Below are 27,231 nucleotides of genomic sequence, written 5' to 3'. Positions count from 1 at the left end.
TATAATTCCTTCAATACTTGCTTATTCCAATTTCTTTTCCATGTATAGGCGGTTTGCAAACAGATGTCATTCAATTTCGCAGCCCGATAAACCGAGCACCCTTGTTCAATAACCAAGTTCCAGAACCTTTCTCTAACTGCATCAGAATAATAGTTATATGGACCTCTCTTGAGTCCTACATGTTTAATATTTGCTGCATCGATATCATCCATTTCATAGTCCTCGTCATTCATTTCCATTTCTGATCCATTATTCGCAATTTCGGTGCTCAGAGCTGAATCCTTAATTCTTTTGAATTCACTAAAATCGAAACAATCCCCTAAAGAAGTCATCTCACATTCCAATGTCATCTCTTCGGGCTCTAAAGAAAAGCTATTTCCTAGACCATCCACGTACCTATCGTTAAATTTAACTGCATTAATATCCATGATTGATATATTCTAGTATATTTGTCAATCACATAGAGCATTATTTTTTGTCAGAATTCCGGTCGCTTCAGAAATTTTTACTTAGGAAGGAAAATAAAGAAATCCTTGTATNTTCGAACAATGTACATCTTCTACAGGGCTAACCGTTTGCTAGCACCAGTTTCATGATTACGGGAGGTATAGTTTTAATTGAAGCTTAGTATGAAAAGTTCCGGCCCGTATTATGAAATTTGGCTCGCCCGTATTACGAACAATTCCGGGCCGAGGGTTCGAATGTACTTTGGAAACACTGTATTAGCTAGTACGAACTCGCGAACATTGGGGAGTTGAAATTTTGAAATTGGACCTAGTGTGAATTTATCTAGGAACCCAAACTAAGAGCCTGAATGAAGTTAGCTAAATTTTTGACATTCTAATGCCTTGACATTGAAGTGTTACCAGAGAAGACACACTTACCTTGCAGCCTACTAAAGCCCTAGGAGGGGCCGGGGCATCCTGGAAACACCTCAAACAATAAGCTTTGGGTGCTTTGATTGACATCAATCTAGGCTTTTTCGACTACACTAGATGTGCCCGGGAAATGGCGTAAAATGTTGGCATGCGAAGTCCGTACCCCTCAATTTCGGAGCTGAAGTGGGGTTGAGAGATAAGGAAAAAACCGGTTTATGTTTACTGTGGATTTCTCCGTTCCGAGAATCACCGGTCTTATGTTAGTCACAATTTATGTTAAGCTGTCAAATAATGAATACTCATTGCCAGTGACACAGCTCCAAATAGCATTTTACCTATATTTGTATATTTAGCCTTGAGTCCGTAACTCTATAGTATGATGATTTGGACCCGTTGATGTAGAAAAAAATTAGTGTGAGGTAGAAAAAATGTATAGCGATCGATGCGCCAAAACGACATATATAGTTCACTGCCCGCTTCAGTCTGTTGAGATAGACAATTATAGAGTTTTATAGATTATCATGTCAGAAAGTCCTGTGGTAAAGAAGGTCAACTATCCGTATGTCATATTAACTGCTAGCAAGCTATCCTCGTTTATACTCATCATGTTCATATACTAACTGAATCTAGCTTCTGGTATGGTGGAGCAGCCAGTATGGTAGCATGTGTATGCACCCACCCTTTAGATTTGGCAAAAGTTCGTTTACAGACTGCCACAACTCCTGGACAATCGTTGGCTTCTATGGTTTATCAAATCATTACAAAGGAAGGCTTCTTCAAAATATATTCAGGGTTAACTGCATCTTTACTAAGACAAGCTACATACTCTACCGCCAGATTTGGTATATATGAAACATTGAAAGACTTTTATGTTGAAAAGTCTAATGTTTCAAAGCCATCAACTGCTGTATTGCTTCCAATGTCAATGATAGCTGGTGCTTTGGGAGGTTTAGTAGGAAACCCTTCCGATGTTGTCAATATCAGAATGCAAAATGACTCTAGTTTACCGACTGAGCAAAGAAGAAATTATAGAAACGCTTTCGATGGTATTTATAGAATTTGCAGAGATGAGAGTGCTGGAACATTGTTCAGGGGATTATTTCCAAACTTGGTTCGTGGGGTTTTGATGACCGCATCCCAGGTAGTTACCTATGATATTGCAAAGGCCCTACTTGTTGATTCATTTCATTTGGATGCTTCAAAGAAATCTACTCACTTCAGTGCATCTTTGTTAGCCGGTTTGGTCGCAACAACTGTTTGCTCGCCTGCTGACGTTGTAAAGACTCGAATTATGAATGCTAAGGGGTCTTCTGGAGGTGCTGTATCAATATTGTTGAATGCCGTCAAAACTGAAGGAGTAGGATTCATGTTCAGAGGATGGTTACCTTCGTTCATCAGATTAGGACCACATACGATTGTTACATTCCTTGCCTTGGAACAATTACGGAAGTTTAAGTTGGGAATGTAAGACTTGCTGATGAATAATCTCCTTACTTATCAGAAACTACTATTAAATAATCATTAACAAGGATTACACATTGAATATTACTTCCTAAGATTTGTATATTCTAGAAAATCAGTAAATACAGTAAAAAGAATCATGGGTACGCTATGCGTTGCAATGCTTTAAGTACATCATACTTGAATGTTGTCCAATTCAGCCTTCTCAAAAGCCTCCTTTTCAGCTTCCAAAATGTATGGAATCAAATAGTGGGTGTCTTCTTCGGGTTGGATAGCTTTGCTTGGTGGTAAAAGTTGGTGAGATATAGCTAATTGATGAGCTGAGATAACTCTGTAGTTTCTAGCATATGATTCTTGTTCTGGTAATCTTGCAAGTGCCTTTTGCATGGTAGGATTCTCTTCAGCAAGTAAATCATTGAATCTATTGGTTAGTAACATTCAACATGTATTCTTTCAGCATCATGCTTGAAAGTCCATACAGTCACACTTACTTTAAGCCCATTTCTCTGTAACCTGCGTATGCAACGAAAGTCTTAGCGACGGGAGAGATGATCTTAGACAATGTTGGTCTAGACAAAATGTAGTCTGCTGCCTTGACAATAGATGTAACAGAAGCCATGGTGATAGTTGATAAACCGTAGTCTGAGTATTTCGCTTTACATTTGAAAAAACCAAAAGGTGTGTACACAATCAAAATTCGTGCGTGTTCTATTGGCTAGCTATAGACTACTGTATTTGGAAGTGTGCGCACTAGATTACATCCTTAATAAAAATATATAGAAGTGCTTCTAAGCTAGTAATGATATTCATCACTACCAAGGCCTGCTGTAGTTGGAAAGGCGCACAGTTGCAATATCACTTCTGGGCCTGTATCCTGAACCATATTCAATAATTGCTCATTCTTACAAAGAACTAAACCCATGAAACCGCAAGAGTTAATCCCTAAATCTTGGAATTTTCCAGATGATCTAGGAACCAACATCATGTATTCAGTGGTGAGAATGAAATTGTATGATATGTGACTAGAATCATTTTCTCTTAACACAGTTAAAGTTCTTTGCAATAAAGATGCAAAATACATAGTCAAGTCCTCCTCCTCTAACCCACTTGCGTAATCAGGCAACCTTGCAACAAAGTGGGCAAAGCCTAAATCAGCATTTTGAAGAGGTTCCTCCTTTACATTAGGAATAAAAGGAGAGGACCCTAAAGCAATGCCTTGTGCATATGGCGAAAATCCGCTGGGTAAACTCATGAATTGAATGTGTTTGTGGGGCTGGGATGCACCACTCTCTGGTCCACAGTTGTAAAACGCAAACCATTTCTTATTAGAATCCTTCAACTTATGTAATACTGAGTAAGTTGCCGCTAACTCTGAAGTAGATAATGGACTGTTTTGAGACTTGAATTCTTTGGTAATAACCATGAAATGCATTGGAACAACTGGGAACTTATTGAAAACTATTCTCAAATCATTATCAGCACCAAAGTCTTCTATCACGGTGAGCTCAGGTTCAGGCTTGGCGAATGGATTCTCCTCCTTAGTTCCTTTCTCGGGTCTCTGGGTCAACGACTCGAGCAAAGTTAACTGGAATTCGACTGTTGTGTTACCTAGTTTTTTTGTATCAAGACTATTTGATGCCTGCTCAACATTAAACTCGATATGCTTGTCATTGACAGCGCTGGTGAACTTGGTCTGCAACCGTTCCTCGAAATCTGTTGGTAATTCGTAAAACATGTGTTGGGGCTAGGTTATTCTACAAATATTCAAATTACTTCTTGCGCGAATCACCTTCAAGAAATGTGTGTGCCTGTTTTTATCTGATCACATCAGGGACACTTGAAAGTCATTGACATTATGCACTTCAATATAGGAGGAGAATTAAACAATTTCTTGTTCTGATTCTGGTTTTTGTGGTTTGTTCCCGATTCTTTGTGCTGAAGTATATGCCAAATTTGGGAAGGCTTCTTTCACCAATAGCATCTGAAAACTTACCCTGTGTACGCAAAACTACATGCTTATCCGGTCAATTACGACTTGGGATAGGCCAAATGACAGGATGTTTGGCTTTAGACTTGTTTATTCTGGTTCGCTACATAAGTAAGCGATAGCAAAACGGACATCTTTCTGAGTAACCATCCCCTGGTAGTGGTAATGTGATGCATGGAACTCGCCTGCATTGTACCTGGCATTGATTATCTCTTTGCCCGGTTTGCCTTCACAGTACAGAATCTTCACAGTACAGAATCTATGATTTCCTGATTGTTCAAAATTGACAACATATATCATGTCTGCAGCACATATATGATGTCTGCAGCTCCTGCAGCCAGTATAAGTTTAATGTCAGATATGATATTCGATTGAAACATCAGGAGCAGAAGCTAATTACATTTTTATTACTCAAGTACTATGTGTAGCAAGACCAAACCGGTGACAAAAAACTCTTTCGTCTCTATATTAAGTGATAATATCAAGAACTTCAATGACTTATTGTTACCTTCTATGTCAAAATTGTTGACAATCTCCAATCAGCTCAACTTGAGGTCTACTGCTATCACATAACTTAGAAGCTTGTGGCCAACCAAAATTTCAGATAATTGATTGTTTCCGGTTGTGTCTTAAATGAAATTCAAATCAGTCCCCAGATCTTGAAAATTCTTGATACAGACCCCATTGGTTAGTTGTCCCCAATCAAATACACCGAAAATAGGTGTAACAATTGCAGCCGAGTTCAATTGGCTTTTGGATTGCTCGAGGATGGGGAAGAATGAAGAACGCTGTTCAGACCTCTCTTAGAAAGCTGTTCCATTGCCCGTACCATCACCCTTCATGGAAAATGTTCTAATTTCTTTGTTTTACGGCGGAAATGATCGACGAGTTGGTTGAACTACATTTCGATATGATTCAGTTTATACTTAGCAAGCAAAATCTTTACTGTCCCAAATACCATAATGCTAGTCATGAAGTATCCTGCATTAATCTACTGATAGAGCACTGCTCATTCTTTCCATGCAATATGGCGCTACACAGTTATGAATCCCCCAATTTCTAGTGTAACCCTGCGTGTATCGAAATTAAAAGCTTTGACACTAAAAAAAATACAACGGTAACTCCAGGTACTTAACACCAGCAGAGCTTCGAAAGTACCAACACGACGTTTCATTAGCTATTGACCTTCAAAGCAAGCTCGAGAGTAGCGTCACACAGAAGCATCCCGTTAGCAATGGCAATTTGGTCAAATGGTGCATACCCATGCGGACAATTCTTTCACCACATGGGCAGCAGCATTGCATACACCTCATTCTCCTGCTCTTTCTCCTCCAAGAATGTAAAGCAAGTATCATGTGCCGGATCCTTTTTGACCAAAATGACCTTCTGACTGGCTCACTTTCGAAATTACGCATAACGCGCCCTGTTCTGCCTTTATAATAGGTTGGAATTTACTACCTGATTTTTAACAGAGCTAGTTCTGTCATCAGAAGTGACTTGTAGTTAGTCATCGATCGACTGACATTTGGGGACAGCCTATTTTTCCAAAAGCGTCTGATAACCCTTTTAAAACCTTTTTGGTATGTTGCTAGTACCTGGATTGCAACGTCCCACATGCGATTAGAGAGGAAGTGGTAAAAAGAGTGTCACCATACTCAAGAAGCCTCAAAGACTCTTGACAATCTCTTAGAAGCTTTAGCAACTCTCTCAAAGTCCGGCTCCCAAGAAGTCCATCAAAATTCCAGTCATCGATAGACGCAAAATCATAATACAGTCTTCGAGATTTTATTATGAACAGGTAATCCATACCAATCAATTCAAGGTCATCTTGTTTTTTGTTGATCTGCACCACTTTATCCAGATTGCCAAATTGTACTGCCTGACATTCAACATGCAATTCCCATGGCTGCAGTGCCTACCAACATGGACATGTGATTTGTGGATGTTTTGGCAGGAGAGCAACTACTCTGTCGTAAATGCTAGGAACCAAGGACAACAGATGATTCATGACATCTTTAGAAATCCTTATTGTAGCAAAGTTGATCCTGTAACTTCTAGGACCTGCCAATTGTAATAATCTGACAGTTGGGGCGACGACTAGAAACAGAGAGTCCACTATTTCCGATCGTATAATCTAACTCAAAAATTGTAGGTGAGCTTTTTTCACGAATGAAAGTGCTTAGAGTATGCCCTGTTACTAATTGATAATCAATTTCAAGATTTTATATTCTGTTGTAGCTTTTTATACGTGGTGCATATTACAAAATGCTTCTCGCTAGTTATACGGAACGCACGTTTCTCTGACACCATATTTTCATGAGTACTAACAGATATACTAATAAAGTGGTGTGTGCCTGGATTTCTACCTGTGTCTACAATATTAGTTGAAAATGAGCAAGTCTGCGGTTGCTGGATGTAATCTTTCAAGGATTAAATCATTACAAAGAAGTCTCGTTAAGAAACCCTAGTACATCTTCTAAGATGCAAATGCTTTGACCTTGAGAATGCCTTTCGATGCAAAGTTGAAATGAAGTACTATATTCTTGATACTATTTTTTTCTGAACCATTGGATGAATTTATTGGTTTTTCGCTTGTTAAGTGAAGGATCAGATTCTTCGTCTCTGAGAGTAGATGATCTGGAGATTTTAGGAGTTAGATCATACATGGAGAATGAGAATGACTTGGTCTTCGAGTGGCGCCTTCTTGAAGACGCCATACTTTGTTTAGTATCACCGTTGCTGAATGTTGGTACTGATATCGTTGAGAATACGGACCCTCTTCTTTGAACTGAACTCTCCGGTGAATGCAGTCCCAAAACTTGCGATTTCGGAGTTATTTCGGAGGATTTGGATGATGGTTTGCCCAAAATCTGATAACTTGTACCTCTATGATCATGTCTGACTAAAAATGGATTGTCTGTGATCGACATGGGCTTTTGATCTTCCCCCAGAGGAGAAATATTATCAAACTTTGATAAGTTTGGTTGTGTTGGAGTCACGAAACTCTTAGAGTCATACTTCTGTTCATTAACAGGTGTTGTCCTTGGTTGTGTATTCTTGCCCTTGAAAGCGGGTATTTCTGTCAGTTTCAAAATTTTCTCTTCTGAAGAAGACATAGGTCTCCTTGGTGATGGTTTTTTTGGTGATGACTTTGAAGAATAGTGTAGTGATGACTTTGATGATTTCATGGAGCTGTTTCCGGAGTCTTTCAAACTAATGGAAAAACTTTGTACAGTCGGTGATATTACATTGTCACAGACAGACCCTCCTCCTGTACCTGCAGTTGATTCGTTTCCCAGCATTTTGCCTTCGTTATTTTGCGATGGCAACTGTTCATCTGAAAAGTATCCCTGCTTGAAAGTGGAGCTTGTAGAGGGGGGTGACATCCCATCATATCCGGAGCTAATCACAATAGAAGGAGTAGTGCTACAAGTTCGATCAATAGCGAATGTTTTCTCACTATCTTTCTGAACCAGCAGCAGCAATGCTGATGGAGTAGACAATACATGACTCTTCGAAACCTCTCTTGTTGCGCTGGACTTACCGTTAATAAGCTCATTATGGGATGCCAACGAAGAATGATCAGTTGATGGGATTGTTTCATTGCTTGATATTGCCGTGGATGAAACTTCAGAGGTAACACTCGTCGGACTTGCGGAAACATTTTTAGACTGTGAAGAGGCAGTTGGTCCAACGAGATGAGTTGGTTTGTTGTTAGTTGCCAGTGTGAATTTTGCTTGTTTATTATTAGTAGATTGACTTGGAGAGTTAAGTCTTTCAGGAGAATTGCCCGAGTCGTGCTGTCTTATTGGAGGAAAAACTGGAGATGCATTAGGAACAAACTTATCCTGTGAAAATGCATGAATAGGCAGTGAATTAACTCTTTTACTCTCAGAGGTGAGATTAAATCTGGATATGTTTTGACGATTTTGAAACGAGGCTGCTCTCTTAGGATTTGATTTGAGACTGGGTAAACTTGAAGAATGACCTAACGATCTACTCTGACCAGTGTTCGTAAAGTTATTGCCACTACTGTTAGACCTCACAATATTAATGCTTTCAGAAGATGATATTTTTAGGGCATTGGAAATTCTATTCGATTGGTCATAGAAAATTTGATACCTGTTAGCTTTTGCACCTGATCTCTTTCCTGTGGGAGTTGATGCGAGTAGGGGTAAACTTGGGGTGTTCGAATTACTTAGGTTATAGGTTGATGAAGAAGAGTCTTTTGATGAGTTCGATAAGGTCTTTTCGATAAGATTTTGGGAAGATGTCTTAATATTTGTACTTCTCAAACTCGAGCAAGAAGAGCTAGCAGACACATTTGCATACATAACACTGGTTCCCAAAGTATGATTAGGGGGCAAGCTTGTAAAAAGCTCGTTTGGGTTTTCTATTTCTGAGACTGGGTATTCAATAGACTGCTGCCTCTGATCATCAAAAATTTCCTCACAATCCTCTTCCTCTATATCGTCTGAGTTCTCTTGAATCGGTTGACTGAACAATAAACCCGAGTTACTATTGAGACTATGATTCAATGTAGTAGAATTGATGTTAGAATACGAATTTAAAGGGGAAGATATGAATGGTGAAGAAGATTGCTTCACAAATGGTGAAGCCAAAAAGTCATCTTCTGGAAAGAAATCTCTTTGTGCTGACTCGATTTTGGAATTGTTACCTTGAAAATTAGAGTTTAAATTATTGTTCGACATATAGCTTCCTTCCCCTATATGTAAATTGGAGTTCAATATCTCATCCAAATCAATCACAGCATCTGGTAAGTTTTCGTTTATGTGTGGTGGTTCTTCTGTATGAAAAAATCTGTTCTTGTTATTCAAAATGCTATTGTGTGACGCGGCTCGTTTGTGATTTAATTTGATAGGAGAATTCAAGCTATTGGAACTGTGGTACAATGTTTTTCGAGACGGAGAGAGAGCACCAAAGAGGCGCGGTGATCCATTAGAAGGCTTGGAGAAATCGGGTGTGGTAGCTGGGAACGAAAACTCGCTTGAACTAGGTTTGTTTGTAAAATCTTCGCAATTGTTAAAATTATAGTGCTTCTGAAAATCGGGTTCACTTCCTTTCGATGCATTTCCAATACTAATATTATTCAATGACTTGGAGCTAGGAGATGGAGAGAAGAGGCCTAAGCCCATGGCATCAAAATCACCAGATATTGCTGCTGACCTTCGATGTCTGTGGGTTCCTCCTCCCAGTGGTGTCACCGACAAATGATTAGACAGATTCGGCAATGAACTCATTATGCTATTCAATCCTGGTGAGAGTTCAAGGGGGACAATGAAGTAAAAGAAAGATTGATGACTCTTGGATTGGATGTTGTACTGAAAGCAAGTAATTTCTTGTGGTTGTAGTTTCAATTCAATTGCCGTTCTTCCTGTAATGAATAGGGATAGAGCAATTAACAATCAGATCAAAGTTGATGCCTGAGTGGCACTCACGGTAATTTGGAATATTGAAATTGGAACACAGCCGCTCCAGAAGGAGTGGGCAGCCTTTGTTGTAGAACTTACCTAGGATGTTACAACCCTTAATCACCGGAAGCTCAGTTGAATTCTTCCGAGAAAGTAAAGTCCACGCTGATAGCTTCAATAATCGACCGCTATCGCACGACAACGATCAAGTATGCTATGTAAACGCTAGTTCATCTAACTGTTCGTACCAGAAAATATCAACAAACTCGTGTAAAGGCAAACGAGGAGCACTGTCTCAGAAAAAAAAAAATTTCGTATATGTAACCTAACATACTTCATAATGTGCTAGGGTATAGCCCTAAGTCTTGAGTAGATTAGAACTTATGAGATTCACCGGTTTCCAGACATATATGGTCATCATTGTAGAAGGTGGAGTCGGATATATAGGTCCGATTGGGTTCAAAACCAATCAATCCGCAATCTAGTTTACTTGACTTCGACACTTTACTTCTACAAATGAAGTGCGGGTGGTTCACTATCTCTATGGGAATCATGATCATTATAGAAAATCAAAATATTTCACCATTCTTACAAAATCGCCATTTTTGTCGAATTTTATGATAATAATGGAAAAATTATAACACCTTTTCATTTAATTGTACTTTCGAAAATAGCTCTTTTCACAGGTTGCAGCTACATCATACTGTTTGCTCTAAGATGAACAGATATTCCTGAACTCAGGAATTGTCCCAGTTCTTTGGCACCTACTACTAGGGCGTGTCTGAAAATCTGATAAAAAATCAGACTAAACTTAGCCTTTAACCTTGCACTCACCCAAGTCAAGCATTCAACATGAAATAACCTAATAAAAAGTGAGCTAATCCCTCAACTTCAAGTTACATTATTCAACTCATTGTAATTTGAAGTTTTAATAATTGTTTAGTTTATATATTATAATAAGTTAAATACTTATACCAATCCATGCAAACAAAGAGATTTCTTTCACTTCTTGTGCTTTTTGGCGATTCTTCTCAATGCTCTTTGTTCATTCTTCATAACACCATCAACCATCTTATATTTACCCTTCACTCCCTTTGGTCTTCCACTTAAACCTCTATTTGAGCCTGCAGCAACAACTAATGTAACCTTTGGCTTTGTCTTTTGTTTCTTAGTCATTTTCTTCATTAACTTTTGGATCTCTTCAGCTTTGTCTCTTTCAGATTTACCACTGTCATCATTAATCAAGTCAGACTTCTTCTTTAACTTTTCCAATCTTCTCAAGGCTCTCATCTTCTTACGGCCCTGAGCTTCCAATACCTTCTTAATTGGTCTAGCGTTAAGTTGTCTCTCCTTTTCTTTGATCGCTAAGGCCGCTTCCTTTGTGATGGGCTTGACTATTTTCGAATGCTTCTTCTCATCGTGAATGAACCAATCAGGCAAATCTTCTTTATCTCTGAAGGAATATCTGTTTATTCCCTCATCAATTAAATCGTACTTGTTCATTTGTCCTAAGGCAACTTGATGTGCCAAGGTCATCGCTTCAACAGTCGCAAGGTCTACCTTTTCTTGCTGTGTTTTTGCCCGAGAGAATTGTCTTGACAAGCCATCACTTTCTGAATCTGAATCTGATTCAGAATTCACTTCTTCACCTTCAGCTGGAACGATTTCAAAGTCAGAATCTTCATCAGTCATCCCTTCATCACTGCTATCTTCATTAAGATCTGCGCTTTGCTTAACGACAGGATTCGATGGTGTGGTTTGAGCAGATTGGCTTTTAGCAATTTCTTCCAATAAGGCATCATCCCCCAACTCTCCAAAGATGGAATCTGAAGCAAAGAAGACTTTAGCGTTCTTTGACAATCCATCTTTATTTTTTTCTGCAATTAACCTTATATGCTCATCATCATCAGAATCCAGTTCAGAATCACCATCCATTTCGTAATCCTTTTCGGCTTCAACTTCGTCTTCATCTTCTGATTTGATACCATCCCAACCTTCATCATCAACATCTCCTCTGGTTTGCTTTGCTCGGTAATTAGCATCTCTCTCAGCTTTTCTATTCTGATAAGCACTGTACATATCATCCAACTGGGCTTCTAAATCATCTAACTCATCTGCAGACTCAGCTTCATTTTCATCAAAGTGAATTTCAGTGTCCTTTGCTCTCAGCTCATCAGTAAAAATCATCTTTTTCTTTCCTTTTGCTAGCTTGTCCAATTCACCTGTTTTTTCAGCAGTCTTTAAATTAAACAAGGATTCAGCTCCAATTTGTGCAGCATCGATACCAATATTCATATCAGTTAACATGTTCATTTGATTTCTTACAATTTCCTTTTGTTTCAATTCATTTGCTCGCTTTTTCTCTCTCTTAGCCTTTTGTTTCTGTTTGTCAGTTAAATCTTGCAACTCTTTTTCGATTTGTTGATCCTCTGTCAATGGTTCCACCTCAACCATATCTCCTTTGTCATCCTCATTTTCATCCAAACCTAACAATTCACGGGCTTGTTTTCTGAATTTTAATATCAATTTAAATTCCTTTCTTCCTAAGACCTTTAAATCCTTGATACATTCCAAAAGTTCAGGAGTACATGATTGAAGTTTTCTTAAAATTTTCCATTCGTGATCATCTTTTTCTGGAAGATCTAACTTATTGAGAGTTCCCAAAGTATTTATAGGATCTTCATTCTTGACAAACTCAATGATTGGCATTGTGTGGTATAATAAGTAATCACCTTCCTCATAACCAGTTCTATGTCTAGTCTTTTTTTCTGGATTGAAAATCTTAGCTTCATTGTTGGTTGTTGAAGTCGCGAGCTCTTCAAAGACCTCTTTAGGATCTAACAATCTTGGATCTAATTTTTTTGGTGCTTTAAAACCCTTACAGACCACAAAAATTTCAGCAGAAACATTACGCGAAGCAGGTGGTTTTGTAGCCTCAACTTTCTCAAATAATTGTTGAAAGACCCACATCAAATTGTTGTAATCTCTCGACCTGAAAATTTTGGTGACAAAGGTACCACCAGCATTCAAATTTTCAACTGCTAATTTCAATGCCTGTAATGTCAACTGAGATTGTGTGAAGGCATCCTGAACCCAACCCAAACCGACATTAGGGGCACCATCATGCAAAACGGTATCCGCTTTCCATGTTTTCATGTGCCCTCTTAATTTAGAACGACAGTCCTCGGTTGTGATATCTGATTGAAACGTAATACAATTTGGAAGTGGCTTGATTGGAACAATATCGACACCGATAATCAAAGAGTTCACTGGACATAATTGTGAAGCTACTTGACACCAGGAACCTGGTGCAGCACACAAATCGATGACTACCTTAGACTTTTCTAAGAAGTGTCCATACTTTTCATTAATCTGAACAATCTTAAAAGAAGAACGGGCACGATATCCTTTCTCCTTTGCTAAGTAGTAATATCTATCTAAACGACCCTTGCTATTCTTCTTTTGTGTTTTACCCATTATCCAGTTGTAGCTAGTGAGTCTCAAACATTTTAAAAACTTTCTAGTGATGAGGTGCCTTGGTGATTACACAAAAATGACGAAATCATCGCAATCATCGCAATCATATGTGCAGGATTGTTATCTACAGGAAGAAGTTTCTATTCCAACATAATTAAAAGACTAGTTTGTGGCGTCAGTTAACCATCCGCAATCCAAATAACTGAAATTTATAATTCCCAAGCTTGTGAGTCTTCAAATAAAATATTTGTGTCGATAATTGCTTGGTCGATCATATCGATGTTAGCATCGTTGCAAAGTATGCACTCTTTCCGTAAAATCTCGTCTAACTCATTCTTATTCACAGCTGAAGGATTCTTATTGAAGTTCAGAAAGATCTTTTTGAACCTGTAATTACCTCTCAGTTTAAGAAGATGCCTTATTAAACAATCCTTATGGCATCCGTGGTGACAATTTGGAAAGTAGACAAAGTTCTTTCCAATCAACAACTTCGAACAGAGTTGACATGGTTCCCCGGGTTGAACTATTGAGTGAACCCCCGATTTATACGAATCCTTATTAAATTCTCTAATTTTTTGCTTCAAGTTGGATGATATATGTAGCGATTCTTGCATCTCAAGTGATAGTTGACTAATCTTATTGTTATACTGGTTGAGTGATTTCACTATTTCATCCTTGAACTTACTAATCATAATGCTTTCTGGGAAAAGTGGCAAAATGTCATTGAGTCCCAAAATTCCAATGTTGTTGCTAGAATTGGAAAGACTTAAAATATATTTCAAAACTTGGTTAAAAAGTTCCAGATCAGGTGCCTTTGCATCTTCCTCATTCAATTGGCTGAGCATTGTCAGCGCGATTTCGTTCGTAACATCCAGAACACTGGGAACACCCTCTCGTGTTTCGTTCTTGATCTCACTCGCTGATTCCGTGGTAACATCGATGCGATTCAAGAAATCAGAGCCCTTTCCATCGGAAACCCTTTTTATTAAGTATTTTGAGTACATTATCCATAGTTGTTTTCTAGAAGAATACCTTTCTTCTTCCATGCTGATTTTGCTTACCTGATCGATATCTTGTTCCCAGTCTCCATTAATTAACCTCCCTGTAATCTCATCTTTTGTTGTATTTAAACGGGTGACTTTCAATTCGCCATTGTTTGATATAAACTCATCATATTTTCTCAACACAAATTCGGCTAAATCGCTCAAATCATTGTCCAATGCTAGCTTCAATCCTTGCTCGAATAACGACATGTCGTTTAACAAAATCAATACTGCTGCGTGGTACTGTTTGTGTGCCAAGCAGAGTCTTAAGATAAAATGAGTGTCATAAAGTTGAGATTTTCTTAATTTTGGGGAGGCTTCATGTTTCATTTGATTCAAAAATTTGATAACCAGTTTGGATGAGATGCTCTTGTTTCCAGGATAAGTTATTAACAATGATAAGTAATAGTTGTTGATTTGTTTGCTTCGTATTCCTTTGTCGTAAATAATTTTCAGTAAGAAGTGAAGACTGTAATTCTCATGCAATTGTATATGGTGATTATTTTTGTTATACGTCAAGATTGCAGGTAATAATCTCTCGTATTCAATGTCATTGTTGAATTTCAACCAAGTTTCAACAGTTAATTTGGGTGCATTTACTAGCAACACGGTAGCGAATGCATAAATGACATCCTTGGAATTCTTACGAGCAGAGGTGTAAATTTTCACCAATGCCTTTAGACTCTCTTTCCAATTATACGTATCGATATGATATCTCAAAATGAATTCAAAATCCTCGATTAATTCTGCATAGTAAAGTAACTTGGAAGGATAGTGTAGTTCACCTATTATTTGATAGATGGTCTCGCGATCTAAATTCCTGTAATTTGAGTGCAAGAACTGCTTCAAGCCTTTGTTCAACTCATCTAACAATTTTTCTTTGTGTGACGCTAAGGTCGTTTCTTGGTATGATTGAGGTAAATCTTGCCATGACTTACTGTTGTTAACATCATACTCAAGTCGGTATATAATTCTTAACATCAACTCCACAATCCAACTGGAGAGGATGATAACACGGATTTTATTTTTTTCTTGATTTTTAGCAATATCAAACTTTGCCAATAGGTATTCAATTAATAGCTTTTGAGAGATGATGCTCAAAAACAAAGATGAACTCATTGAAATATTGGAATTTTCACCGGGACTACGAACCAATTTCGAGTTTTGTTGAACATTTAAAAGCATTAAACAAATCTTTTCAAATGGTTCAGTCAGGTTTCCTAAAATCTTGATTCCTTTAACTTGTAATGCAATGGAATCCTCCACGGTTGTTTTGCTCTCAACTTCTGTGTCTAATTCCATGTTACTGTTTTCCAATTCCATGTGATCCACCCCAAAGCCTCCTTCTTGCAAAAATTGATAGCCTTGTTCGATCATGACAAGATCTTTCTTATGGAAATTATTCTTTGACTCCCCATTTTGAAGGCATTTCAAAGCTTCTTCGTATTTTCCCAACTTATAATAGTTGTACCACACAGATATAGACTCATTTTGAATTACAAGCTCAAAAATTGAACTGCTCGTAAAAAGCCAATATGTACGTGAGTTGTGATCAAATGTCATTCCTGTAATTATCTGGTCAAGTCCAATTTGATCTTTTAAAATAACTTTCAAGGGAGGCAAGGATAACGAGAGCTTATTGTAAACCAATAAGGTGTCATGGCTCTTATTTAACATTAGCAAATGATGAGGTGACAACAAAATTGCATTCGAGCTGGAAAAACTATCACCTTCCAACGTTAGATTTCTTGTTTGCGAAAGTTCTATTTCATAATCCTGGGAAAAGATAATGTTCTGCGGCAATGTTAAATATACGAACTGCGTATTGTCTGTTACGAAAAGGAAATCATCAGATTCGGGTATAATAGTCACTTTTGGAGGCGTCGATTTTAATACTTTGAGAATTTCGGAGTAGGTAGTATCGAAAAAGTCCCATGAATAAATAGATTTGTCTGTTATGAGATTGGCTTGAGTGCAATTTTGAGAGAAAGTGAGACCTCTGATCCTATTCTCTATCGAGGGCTTGAATGCCAATTTAATATATTTATCATCCCTTTTGTTATTTTGAGTATTAGGGTCATGTGGTTTTACTAATGCAATGTATATCGTACTATCCGTGGTTCCAATAAGGAAGTCCCCGGTGGATTCATTAAGGGGAGCTTCAGCAAATGCAATACATTCGATATTCAAGTTCTTGAATTTAGGCAAAATCTTGAATGAATTATATGACTCGTGTAAGTAATAATAAGAGTTGTGATTGACTTGAATGAATAAATGTTTTCCATTATGATGAAGCCAGATATTTGTCACTTTGCCTTGTGGTGCTGTCGGAACCTGAAACTTCTGCACTTTGGACGGATTACTCAAATCTATCTTGTACAACACGGAATCAAGAACCAAAAACATCTTGTTACTCTGTACTGCCAAATGACGTAGACTTTTGTTGAGCCCAAACTGAAGTTGGACCTGTTCGATTTCAAAGGTTGGCTTATCATTAATAAATTCGCCATTAGACCCATCCAGCGATGTAGCTTCTTCAATTCCAATTGGAGCCAGGTTTACTTCCAACAGGATGTCTTTGTCACCCTGCTTCATATTGTTTGGACTTGAAGTCAGCATGAGTGGCTTCACACTATTGATAATCGGTTGAGCGAGCCGATACTGCACACAAGAATGCCAGCCAGTATCAAGTGCCCTAGTAAGCACTATGAAGGAAACTACGATACTCTTCAATAAGAACTGCTTGCGCCCTAGTTGGTACGCGGTTTAACAGTCTCATGCAAAACTACCCTAGTTATAATCTACAGTCTCAAATGTGCTAACCAAGAGAGGCGAGAACTCTTGCTACTTACGCTGCACATACTTCTATCGGGGCACCATCGAGGTGATAGGTGGTATCCCAGAGAATGCGGAGGAGTAGTTCTATTCCCCTTCATCTTTGTGCAGAAAACAAAGGTCGTTTACCTTGGATGGCACCTGTGACCTCAATGGCGGTGCTGGAAGTTAGTCACGTTTTTACTGTGCGGATAGTGCCCCTTTAAAAAAAGCGGCAACAGACGTTTATTCAACAGAGAGTTCAATTTGCCTCGGCGTACAAATCAAGAGTTACCTTTAACAATTCACCGAACTAGAGTACGACAAGCCAATTGCCCCCAAAGATGAATGTTTTGAAGTACCTGAAGAAGTATCCAGTCTTGCAACAATCAGATATCTTCAATATCATTGAAGATTTTCGGAGTATTGACATTTCTGATAATGGATGGGTCGAAAAGAAGGACATCATATCGTCAGTTTCACTGAAAGGTAACTACACTTATGACCAAACTAGAGAAGCATTGAAGCGCGTAGATCTCGATGCTTCTGGTCACGTTGAATTGGACGATTACGTGGAATTGATAGCCAAGTTAAAGGAGGATGAGAGCCCTCCAGCTTCATCAAAGCCCCAGGCACCCGGACGCCCTTTAAACAAACCAGCTCCACCTGTTCCTACTAATGATGCAACTCATAAGACTTACATCTCAGGAAAAACTTCGGGAACAACCCATACTATTAACGATGAAGAGAGAACTGAATTTACAAGACATATTAATTCTGTTCTTGGTGATGACCCGGAAATTGGTAATCGTTTACCATTTGATACCGAAACCTTTCAAATTTTTGATGAATGCAGAGATGGTTTGGTCTTGTCGAAGTTGATCAATGACTCAGTACCTGATACAATTGATACCAGAGTTTTGAATTTACCCAAGAATAAAAAGGCTTTGAACAATTTTCAAATGTCTGAGAATGCGAACATTGTTATCAACTCTGCCAAGGCCATTGGATGTGTTGTTGTCAATGTGCATTCCGAGGACATCATTGATGGTAAGGAGCATTTGATTTTGGGTTTAATTTGGCAAATCATCAGAAGAGGTTTGTTATCGAAAGTTGACATCAAGTACCATCCGGAGTTATATCGCTTGTTAGAAGATGACGAGACTCTTGAACAATTCTTGAGATTACCTCCTGAGCAGATTTTGTTGCGCTGGTTCAATTATCACTTGAAAAATGCTGGTTCTCAAAGGAGAGTATCAAACTTTTCGAAAGACATCAATGATGGTGAGAACTATACTGTCTTGTTGAATCAATTGCAACCGGAGTATTGCGATTTGTCTCCTTTGCAAACTACAAACATCAATCAGCGTGCTGAGCAAGTACTTGATAACGCTGAAAAGATTGGATGCAGAAAATACTTGACTCCTTCTTCATTAGTTTCGGGTAATCCTAAATTGAACTTGGCTTTCGTGGCTCATTTATTCAATACTTATCCAGGTTTAGATCCGATAGAAGAAAATGAACACATCGAGATTGAAGAATTTGATGCTGAAGGAGAGAGAGAGGCAAGAGTTTTTACATTATGGTTGAACTCATTGGATGTGGACCCCCCAATTGTGTCTTTGTTTGAGGATTTGAAAGATGGTTTGGTTTTATTGCAAGCTTTCGATAAAGTTATGCCTGGCTCTGTTTCTTTTAAACACGTCAACAAAAAACCAGCAACAAGCGAGTTGTCTCGTTTCAAGGCTTTGGAAAATACCAATTACTCTGTAGAGATTGGAAAAGCTAACAAGTTTTCTTTAGTTGGAATCGAAGGATCTGATATTGTTGATGGAAATAAATTGTTGACTTTAGGATTGGTTTGGCAATTGATGAGGCGCAACATTACCAACACTCTTTCCAAGTTGGGAAACAACAGTAACTCGACTGATTCAGACATTTTGAAATGGGCAAACGGACAAGTGGCCAAAGGTGGTAAAGGATCTGCTATCAGATCGTTCAAGGATCAATCCATCTCAACTGGTGTTTTCCTTTTGGATGTTTTGAATGGTTTGAAACCTGGGTATGTCGACTATGATTTGGTCTACGAAGGAAAATCCGAAGAAGAAAGATATGCCAATGCCAAGTTAGCAATTTCTATTGCTAGAAAGTTGGGAGCCTTGATCTGGTTGGTCCCTGAGGACATCAACGAGGTCAGAAGCAGGTTGGTGTTATCCTTTGTGGGTAGCTTGATGGCCGTAGAGCAACATATCTAATCACGTGATAATTCACGATTGTACTATGAATACTTTATCTTTTAAAAATTGTCAAAATTGATGATAATTGTAGTGTATATTCTTATTCGTCATTTACAATTGTTCTGGACAACTTCAATGGGTTCACGATTGTATTAATTTAGCGATCGAATCCTCTTGGTGACATTTCCTGCACATAAAGCGTCCAATAGAACGAGAGAGATTTTTAAATTTTCTATTTCGAATGAATTGAGTACAAATTAGCGATTTCGTCTACCAATAGAAGCACAAGATGTCTAGTCCTATCTTACCCTTTACCGAGGCTAACTCGAAGAGAGTTGCATCATTATTCAGACAAGCTTTGAGAACTGCTTTTGACAGCTCATTGAAATTCGATGCTTACCGTAAAGAAACCATAAAGATTAGAGCACAATTTGAAGCAAACAAAACCGTGAACGATCCAAGTGAATTGGAAAAGATTATTCAAGCCACTCAGGGGAAGTTAGCTGAATGGAAACACCCTGACCCTTATATTACCCCATGCAGACCAGGGGGCACCAAGTATCAAAGAAACATTCCAGTGGAAAGGGGTCCACTTGTTCCAGGTGATTGGTAGTTGTCATAGAGTATTCTATGTACCACACCTGTATTATACATTATAATCAATTGCATTCAACCATGGGCGTAAGGACCAATTTCCGACTATGCCACCTTTCAAAAGAAGAACAGTTTTTGAAACTAATTATTGATCATGCTAAGCTTAGAACTTCCTGGATTTTGGTCCTTAGTAAGTGTTAAGGAACCACGGGTTGATTCGCTCAAAAGTTTTGTAGCCTCCATTTCATGATCAATAGTTGTCTTGAGAGTATCTCATCCATGTATTCTATTTCACAGTAATATATGCATGATCAATAAACACCGTGTAGATAAGTTTGATGCAAGCATTTGAAGTCAAATATTAAACGACTAAGCTTCATTTAGACTCAGTAAGTAAGTTAGTTTTGGACTCAGCTTGGAGAATTCAGTAACTTTCCATCGCGATTGATTCTAAGCAAACATCTTATTGAACATGAAAGCTTTATATTCGGCTAGGAAAATTTGAAACTAGCTTCATCAAAAAGAGTATAGCCACAAATTAGATCAACTGTTTGGAATTCCCAGTTAATTATTATGGATCGTTGTTCTTTGCAACAATTCGTATGTGGAAGTACGTCAGCTTTACTACTTTAACTTGGTGATTATGGGCACTCATGCTACTTTAGAATCTGTGCTAAACTAGAATTTAGAGAAATTACATCAGTAATTAAATTTACTGAGTTACATGTAAATGCTCATCACCCCGTAAAGTGAATGAAACACCACTTAATGCAGTCCGAATCTCCTAGATAAGCCCCCTTCAAGTATGGCGAAGAATACTCATGCAGCTCTTTGGTGGGTTTAGGGATTCCTAGTAGTGGATAGAGTCCGGATCACGTGATTCATTTTTTTTTCCGCATCGCAAGATGAGATGCACACTATTGAAAAATTCGTGAATAGTACTGATCAATACCTAAATAGCATCTACTAAAGAACATTCAAAATGCCTAGATCTAGACGTTCCAAGCTCGTGACCTTGGCCCAAACTGACAAGAAGGGAAAGGAAAACAAGACTCGTATCTTTGACGAGGTAAGAGCTGCCTTAGATGAGTTTCAATATGTCTGGGTTTTACAGCTCGATGATGTCCGTACTCCAGTTTTGCAAGATATTAGAACCGATTGGAATGGTTCCAAGTTGATCTTGGGTAAGAGAAGAGTTTTGGAAAAGGCTTTAGGTGACACTCCTGAAGAGGAGTACAAAGATAACTTGCACAAGTTGTCCAAAACCTGTGCTGGTCTTCCTGGATTGTTATTTACCAACGAGCTGCCAGACACTGTTGAAGCTTATTTCACTGCTTACACTAAGCAGGATTACTCCAGAGCAAAGTCTAAGGCCCCAATAGATTTCACTATCCCAGAAGGTATTGTATATTCAAGAGGTGGTCAAATCGCCATTGAGGAAGATGTTCCAATGTCTCACTCCTTAGAGGAAACCATGAGAAACAAGTACAAGATTCCAACTAAGATTAAAGCCGGTAAGATTGTCCTCAGTGAACCTTACGTTGTTTGTCGCAAAGATGAGACTTTGGACGTCAGACAAGCCTTGATTTTGAAGCAATTTGGTGTTGCTGCATCAGAGTTCAAGGTAAAAGTAGTTGCATACTATGATAATGAAAGCTCTGAAATCACAGAATTGAAAAAATAAATTCACTTTTACTTCAAGGCCTAAAGTGAATCCAGTCAGTGAGCCGTGAAGGGCAAGAAAGAAACGCAGTCTTGCATAGATGCCAACCTCTGGTATTTGAGTGACCCTTCATTTCACGGAACATACCAATATTGATATTAGTACCTGGCCCGGTTCATTTTGTAAAATAGTGGTGACACTTGTGGATCTTTCTTTTGCATACATGGAGCCTGAACAATGCTTCTCTTAGTCTTTTCAATTTAGTGATTTGTGTACCATATTCGTCTTTATATAGATTTTAATGAACTTTTGCAAGTCGTATCAATCAATTCGTTAATTATTAATGGCATTAATGCTATATGTTGAAAATATAGACTAACTATTGTACAAAAGATATGCAAAGGTGTAAGTTACCAACTCTCATCATCCAGCTCATTGTTAGGGATCCGGCTCTGTACGAAGTACAATCTAGCCGGACAATTTCCAATATTTTTGAACCCGTATGTGTTTTTGCTTGGGATTTGAAAAGAACACCCTCTGGTAACGATGAACTTCTCGTTATTTAGATTGACTTCAATCAAGCCCTTTACAACGTGAAAGTTATAGATCACATCCCCGGAATCCCTTAACAGCTTGGCTCCTTCGAAAGGAAAATCAATTAGTCCTGTAGCATTGAATTCTTGGTCCTGATTGAAAAGAGGAGCAATCGTGAAATTATCCATACCCGGATTGACATCTCTTGGTGTCTCAAAATCACCACCATTGGGCGCTACAGCAACCAACTTTTCGGTTTTCTGATCATTCTCAACAACAACAAGGGTGAGGGCCTTGTCTTTAAACCACTCAGAGCCAGATATCTCCGGATCAGATTCGTAATCATATGAATCCTTTAATTCCTTTTTCTTGGACCCTAGCTTTGATCTCAGTCTTGTTTTCTTTTTTGTTGTATTAGCTATTACACCAGCCGTATCTGGTATGTGAACAACTTCCTTTATTTCCTGTAATGGAACCTTTTTTATATCATTTGCCAAGGTTGTATCTGGATCTTGAGTTGACTCGAAAGCCCGTGTGTAGACAATTCTTTCGCCTCTCCAAAAGGCCAATGGGGCAATCCTGGTTCTTTTGGATCGACGAAGTCCATCTGGTGGAGGAGAAGGAAGTGGGGATGGGCGTGTTACTGTTTCTGAGACTCTATCTTGAATGCGTCGCCTTACAACTGACTTCTTCGTTGTTGGAGGAGGGGAGGGTAGTTCGCTGTTGTCTTCTATGAATTCATTGGTGGTTTCTTCATCATCGTCGTCGGAGTCTTCTATTAATGCTGGTCTCCGTCTTTTTGAATTAGCCCCCAAAGCCATGCTCTTAGTTAACGAAGAACCACTATTCTTGGAAGTCGAGCTCTTGATTGTTTGCTTAGGTTTGGTGACTGGAGAGTGACTTACAGGGGACAATACCTTATCTTCGAAATCTCGACTTGCCTCATCGTTATCTTCTTGCTCATCATAGTCAAATCCGTTGTTATCGTAATAATCCATCCCATGGTCTATATTGAAATCATCAAATTCTTCCTTTCCCTTTGATTGGCTTCGTTCTGGCAATGGCGAACGCAATGGAGATTTCTTGTTCTTCTTCTTGGCGGAATACTTTGATGACAACAGTATTGGTGACAAATTGAATGAGGCAGCCTCAGCGTCAGTGAAATTGATCATTCTCGCCACATTATCTATATTATCCTTAGGTGTCACTGAGTGATTGTAGGAACCGCTTTTACGCCCAGTGGCGCTTGAATGAATCTCCTTAGTACCCAGGATCAAACTTCCTGTCCTTTGCTGTCCATTACCACGCCTGGCTAGCAACGTATTGGTGGGGCTCTTTTCATCGTCTGAAAAGAACTCGTCGATGTCATCCATATTGTATTTGTCCTTAGTCAAATTAGCACGAGGCCGGAGCCCGGTTTTACGGGATTGACTACCTAAATTTAACAAGTCCATCCACGCTAATCTTCCGCCTAGTGGTGTTGGGTCCTCAGTAAGACCTTCAGTCTGAAGTTGGGTGGAAATCTAAGGATAGGTCCTTGTTTGTTATTAACTAGAACATCTTACACAAAACGCGTTTCCTAGACTTCCTTATACGGAACGGAGTGCGCGCTGAATGGAACTTGCGTAAGCGCGCCCTTCAACTTTTGGCAACCATTAGAACATCATTATGAGTTTCTATATTTGATATATCATGCGGTAATTCAACCCTCTGGATGTTCTAACCATTTAGCTTCTCTTTTACCCCCTTGTAAATTTCAAAACCAACTATCAACCTACTAGGCGGTGGGACATTCAATTTAATACACAGAATCATATCTACAAAACACTGGCTACCAAGGGTTTGCCAGTCTCTTCTACGGGAGTGGAGTACTTATCTTATATCATCTAGATGGAAATTAAATGAATTAAGAAGGAGTATTCTTTCATTTTTATTGTGGTGTCATTCCGAGGGATGTTCATTGCCACTATGTTGAACTAGCAGGGAATGTGGAAGCATTTGATAAGTGACACTTACACACGATAACTTACAGCCACGCATGAGTTTAGATACAATGAAGGTCCTTCTCTAATAAAAGACGTTGAATGATCTGTATTTCAATGTGCTATGTTACTGCTTCATCAACTGCAGTCCAGGGAGGTTTCAACAGGCCAAGTCCATTGTGACTCCACAAAAGACAGCCAGCGGATTAGAAACAAATTATTCCGAACCACACGAAATCCTTTTCGAATTTGTAAGTAGACGTGTGGCATGCTTGGAGGCGTGATACAGCATTAGGGGCTCAAACGGGCGTAGGGGTGGATCGATGAATATGCCTCCATTTGTTTGGTGAAGGAAGGAGAGGGGTTCTGATTGAAATCTGTGGGTGTGCCACAGATGATTAAGAGTGATGTGTGCCGTAGCGGATCGGAGATCGTATAGCTAGAGTGTAACCATCATTAAGGGTCATACCTCATCTGGTAGATAGATGACAATTGGTGTCACGGGACCGCTGACATGGGTGGTATTTTGGATGCAAAATAGGCGCTACCACACCAAAACAGAATAAAATCCGTATTTATCAATCTGAAAGAGACTCGTGGCGTAGCTGAAATTTGGCTCTATAACTGAGTTTTATATCGAAAATGCCCTCTAGTTAACTTCGAATTTTAAAGATAAGTTTAACATCCACACTTCATCAGGACCTAACAACCACATATCTGGTCTATGGAGCAAGTCAACTTAAGATACGTACTGTAATAAACCAACAATACCACTATAATACTCTAGACCAATCTATCCTCAACATGAAAATGAACTGCCATTTGTTGCTAATACGTGGTACATATAAACCAGAAAGAGGAAAAGAGTTAATTCATTCGTTTATGCCTTTTTTGACTTTTGGAGGAGTCAAATTCCACCACGATCCTGGATAAATAGCCGAACAGACCTATTCCATATCCCTACACTTCAAACTTTATTATTTATTCGTAGCAAATAAATATCAATAACACAAACCATACATCATACTGTCGTAAATTAATATCTGGTAGCGACCTTTAACCATACTTCAACAAACTTAAATACCATAACCATAAGCGACGCTAAACCATATCCTTGAGCAACGCCAAATACCGTAACCAAAAATAGCAATGTGTTGGTGACCCTGTAGATACCGGCCAGTAAGGAGTGTGTTCCCAATTAACCTTCACATAGAATACTGCTCCTCCGTCATGCAACATGGCGTTACACACTTAGGAATCCCCCAATTCCTAGTGTAACTCTGCATGTATGGAGCAATTGTTCTAAGGCAGATACCATGGTGGTCAACAAACCCAACCAGCATTGATTCTTAATGCATTACAGACACATCAAACACAACAGCAGAAGCAGAAACGGTTCGTGTGATGATATGAGAGCTAATGGCCAGCATTCATCTCGGAATTGATCTCACGTATCCGCAGTTCAATTTCCGCCCGACGGAAGTCCAAGACGTCTTGCATAAGAGTACCTGGTCCACACGCATCTCTATACTTGACATAGTCCATCTCAGTATGCTGAAGATCATTTAACAACTTCTCCAACTCGTTTTTGAGACCCGTCTCACACTTCTCAGAGCTTTTTGAGTAAGCTGGATGATTCACAATTGCTGACGCAGGTTCGTTTTGAACTATTTTCTGGTCCTTATTGCGATGATTAATAGGCAAATCTTGAGCAGCATCCAACTCGGAATTGATTTCACGCATCCGCAGCTCGATCTCCGACCTACGGAAGTCCAAAACGTCTTGCATGAGGTTATCTGGTCCATAAGCCTCCCTATACTTGTCGGACTCCNTCTTATTATGCTGAAGGTCGTTTAACAACTTCTCCAACTCTTTCTTGAGATCAGCCTCATGCTTATCGGAGCTTTTTTTGGACACAGCTAGATTATCGGCAATAGGAAAAGCTTGAACAGCATTTAACTTGGAATTGATTTTAGAAATCTGCAGAGCAATTTGACGCTGCTTAAATTTCAAGTCCAGGATCTCCGGCATGCGTTCTATAAGGTTATCTGTTCCCAAGGCCGCTGTACAGCGAGCTAACTCCACTTTATTACGCTCTTGATCCTTTAACAACCTCTCCAACTCGTTCTTGAGGTTGGTCTCACTCCCCTCGGAGCTTTTTTTGGGTAAGGCAAGATCATTCACAATTGGTGAATCAGGTTCATTTTGAACTATTTTTTGGTCCTCATCATGGATATCGCTAGCCTGATCGTGAACGGCGTTTAGCTTCGAATTGATTGCACATATCTCCGATTCAGTGGTCAACCTTTGAGAGTCCAACAAGGAGTAGAAAGGATGATTTGAGCCTTCAGTAAGCCACAACTCATATAATTGCTCCTTAACATTTTCTAGATGTAGTAACAACCCCTTTAATTCACTCTTTAGATTAGCCTCACCCTCTGGTAGTGATATTAACGCGCATTCAGGAGCCCTGGAAGAGCCCATGCTCTCTTGGATAGACTCCATATCCCAACTGGAAGCGCATTCCGAAGCTTCATCAACATGGACATTCTCCGGCTCTGATCTAGAAGAGCAATGTGCACCAGTATTAGAGGATACAATTATCTCTGGGATTGACTGCACAGCCGAATTGGAAGTGCATTTGGAAGTTTCATTGTGTTGGATGATCTCTGGATCTAAGTCACAAGAGCAAACTTCAACGGTCTCAGACGAATCAATTCTCTCTGGAANTGACTTTATGGCTCTAATGGATGCAAATTCAGATGCTTCATCAGAAAAATCTGAACCTGAGTCACAAGAAAAGACTGAAGCAGTCTCATCGTTCTGGATATTTTCCAGAATTGAGCTTGTAGAGAAAACTGCAAGACATTCAGGATTCATGCAGAATTCTAAAATTGAACCTGAAGAGCGAACTGGAGCAACAGAAGTATCGTTGGATTCGATACTACTTTTATAGGAAAACTGAGAAGATATTGGCGAAGAGTCTCCCAGATTGTATTCAGGAGTTCTTNTTGAAGTACTAGAGAAGATAGCCTTCAATCTTCTCAAACTGCGTGCTTTTGTGTTTGTACTTTTTCTTTTAATAGCTTGCTTCATTCTGGTAAGACTAAGTCTTCTCCTCGATCCACC

At 39.0% G+C, this 27,231-nt stretch overlaps 14 protein-coding genes across 14 annotated transcripts in view; 4 read left to right on the top strand and 10 right to left on the bottom strand.

Moving 5' to 3' along the window:
* Positions 1 to 29: 29 nt before the first annotated feature.
* Positions 30 to 428, bottom strand: CANTADRAFT_32018 (uncharacterized protein; the record flags this gene model as incomplete). Its single annotated transcript, XM_020208428.1, has 1 exon — positions 30 to 428. A coding segment is annotated over one exon (399 nt), but the record flags the coding sequence as incomplete, so codon positions are not given.
* Positions 429 to 1,604: 1,176 nt separating this feature from the next.
* CANTADRAFT_27383 (uncharacterized protein) lies at positions 1,605 to 2,374 on the top strand. The gene has a single exon (XM_020208091.1). It carries the CDS (start codon positions 1,621 to 1,623, stop codon positions 2,344 to 2,346), a length of 726 nt encoding a protein of 241 aa, XP_020062800.1. The 5' UTR covers positions 1,605 to 1,620; the 3' UTR covers positions 2,347 to 2,374.
* A 44-nt stretch (positions 2,375 to 2,418) lies between these two features.
* QCR7 (ubiquinol--cytochrome-c reductase subunit 7) lies at positions 2,419 to 2,878 on the bottom strand. The gene is made up of 2 exons (XM_020208090.1): positions 2,831 to 2,878; positions 2,419 to 2,760 (listed from the first exon to the last, which is right to left on the bottom strand). The coding sequence occupies exons 1-2, from the start codon at positions 2,839 to 2,841 to the stop codon at positions 2,514 to 2,516; spliced, it is 258 nt and encodes an 85-aa protein (XP_020062799.1). The 5' UTR covers positions 2,842 to 2,878; the 3' UTR covers positions 2,419 to 2,513.
* Positions 2,879 to 3,023: 145 nt separating this feature from the next.
* On the bottom strand, positions 3,024 to 4,263 carry APA2 (bifunctional AP-4-A phosphorylase/ADP sulfurylase). Its single transcript, XM_020208089.1, has one exon. It carries the CDS (start codon positions 4,072 to 4,074, stop codon positions 3,133 to 3,135), a length of 942 nt encoding a protein of 313 aa, XP_020062798.1. The 5' UTR covers positions 4,075 to 4,263; the 3' UTR covers positions 3,024 to 3,132.
* Positions 4,264 to 6,875: 2,612 nt separating this feature from the next.
* Positions 6,876 to 7,442, bottom strand: CANTADRAFT_8110 (uncharacterized protein; the record flags this gene model as incomplete). The annotated part of the gene is made up of 1 exon (XM_020211236.1): positions 6,876 to 7,442. The coding sequence occupies one exon, from the start codon at positions 7,440 to 7,442 to the stop codon at positions 6,876 to 6,878; it is 567 nt and encodes a 188-aa protein (XP_020062797.1).
* Positions 7,443 to 9,317: 1,875 nt separating this feature from the next.
* Positions 9,318 to 9,587, bottom strand: CANTADRAFT_30087 (uncharacterized protein; the record flags this gene model as incomplete). Its single annotated transcript, XM_020208330.1, has 2 exons — positions 9,318 to 9,402; positions 9,445 to 9,587. Coding segments are annotated over 2 exons (228 nt in total), but the record flags the coding sequence as incomplete, so codon positions are not given.
* Positions 9,588 to 10,023: 436 nt separating this feature from the next.
* Positions 10,024 to 10,557, bottom strand: CANTADRAFT_27376 (uncharacterized protein). The gene has a single exon (XM_020208088.1). The coding sequence runs from the start codon at positions 10,316 to 10,318 to the stop codon at positions 10,133 to 10,135; it is 186 nt and encodes a 61-aa protein (XP_020062795.1). The 5' UTR covers positions 10,319 to 10,557; the 3' UTR covers positions 10,024 to 10,132.
* Positions 10,558 to 10,760: 203 nt separating this feature from the next.
* Positions 10,761 to 13,235, bottom strand: SPB1 (27S pre-rRNA (guanosine2922-2'-O)-methyltransferase; the record flags this gene model as incomplete). The annotated part of the gene is made up of 1 exon (XM_020206999.1): positions 10,761 to 13,235. One exon carries the CDS (start codon positions 13,233 to 13,235, stop codon positions 10,761 to 10,763), a length of 2,475 nt encoding a protein of 824 aa, XP_020062794.1.
* A 209-nt stretch (positions 13,236 to 13,444) lies between these two features.
* Positions 13,445 to 16,897, bottom strand: CANTADRAFT_8107 (uncharacterized protein; the record flags this gene model as incomplete). Its single annotated transcript, XM_020211235.1, has 1 exon — positions 13,445 to 16,897. One exon carries the CDS (start codon positions 16,895 to 16,897, stop codon positions 13,445 to 13,447), a length of 3,453 nt encoding a protein of 1,150 aa, XP_020062793.1.
* Positions 16,898 to 17,436: 539 nt separating this feature from the next.
* Positions 17,437 to 19,347, top strand: SAC6 (fimbrin; the record flags this gene model as incomplete). Its single annotated transcript, XM_020210519.1, has 1 exon — positions 17,437 to 19,347. One exon carries the CDS (start codon positions 17,437 to 17,439, stop codon positions 19,345 to 19,347), a length of 1,911 nt encoding a protein of 636 aa, XP_020062792.1.
* A 271-nt stretch (positions 19,348 to 19,618) lies between these two features.
* CANTADRAFT_92085 (uncharacterized protein) lies at positions 19,619 to 19,942 on the top strand (the record flags this gene model as incomplete). The annotated part of the gene is made up of 1 exon (XM_020211907.1): positions 19,619 to 19,942. One exon carries the CDS (start codon positions 19,619 to 19,621, stop codon positions 19,940 to 19,942), a length of 324 nt encoding a protein of 107 aa, XP_020062791.1.
* A 735-nt stretch (positions 19,943 to 20,677) lies between these two features.
* MRT4 (Mrt4p) lies at positions 20,678 to 21,908 on the top strand. The gene has a single exon (XM_020208087.1). The coding sequence runs from the start codon at positions 20,906 to 20,908 to the stop codon at positions 21,605 to 21,607; it is 702 nt and encodes a 233-aa protein (XP_020062790.1). The 5' UTR covers positions 20,678 to 20,905; the 3' UTR covers positions 21,608 to 21,908.
* Positions 21,909 to 21,996: 88 nt separating this feature from the next.
* On the bottom strand, positions 21,997 to 23,574 carry MIF2 (Mif2p; the record flags this gene model as incomplete). The annotated part of the gene is made up of 1 exon (XM_020206998.1): positions 21,997 to 23,574. The coding sequence occupies one exon, from the start codon at positions 23,572 to 23,574 to the stop codon at positions 21,997 to 21,999; it is 1,578 nt and encodes a 525-aa protein (XP_020062789.1).
* Positions 23,575 to 25,518: 1,944 nt separating this feature from the next.
* CANTADRAFT_8102 (uncharacterized protein) overlaps positions 25,519 to 27,231 on the bottom strand; it is a gene marked incomplete at both ends in the record, with an annotated part of 1,896 nt that continues 183 nt past the window's right edge. The window contains 2 exons of the mRNA XM_020211234.1: positions 25,519 to 25,915; positions 25,964 to 26,825. Coding sequence (XP_020062788.1) covers positions 25,519 to 25,915; positions 25,964 to 26,825 — 1,259 coding nt within the window. The remainder of the gene's footprint in view (positions 25,916 to 25,963; positions 26,826 to 27,231) is intronic.

The sequence above is a fragment of the Suhomyces tanzawaensis genome (assembly GCF_001661415.1).
Source record: "Suhomyces tanzawaensis NRRL Y-17324 unplaced genomic scaffold CANTAscaffold_7, whole genome shotgun sequence".
In the NCBI taxonomy this organism is placed as follows: Eukaryota; Fungi; Ascomycota; class Pichiomycetes; order Serinales; family Debaryomycetaceae; genus Suhomyces; species Suhomyces tanzawaensis.
Note: the sequence above shows the minus strand (reverse complement) of the source record. Positions and strands in the feature narration are given on the sequence as shown.

Coding starts and splice junctions, on each gene's coding strand:
- APA2 (XM_020208089.1), bottom strand. CDS start 4,074: ATGTTTTACGAATTACCAACAGATTTCGAGGAACGGTTGCAGACCAAG.
- CANTADRAFT_27383 (XM_020208091.1), top strand. CDS start 1,621: ATGGTTTATCAAATCATTACAAAGGAAGGCTTCTTCAAAATATATTCA.
- MRT4 (XM_020208087.1), top strand. CDS start 20,906: ATGCCTAGATCTAGACGTTCCAAGCTCGTGACCTTGGCCCAAACTGAC.
- CANTADRAFT_27376 (XM_020208088.1), bottom strand. CDS start 10,318: ATGATCATGATTCCCATAGAGATAGTGAACCACCCGCACTTCATTTGT.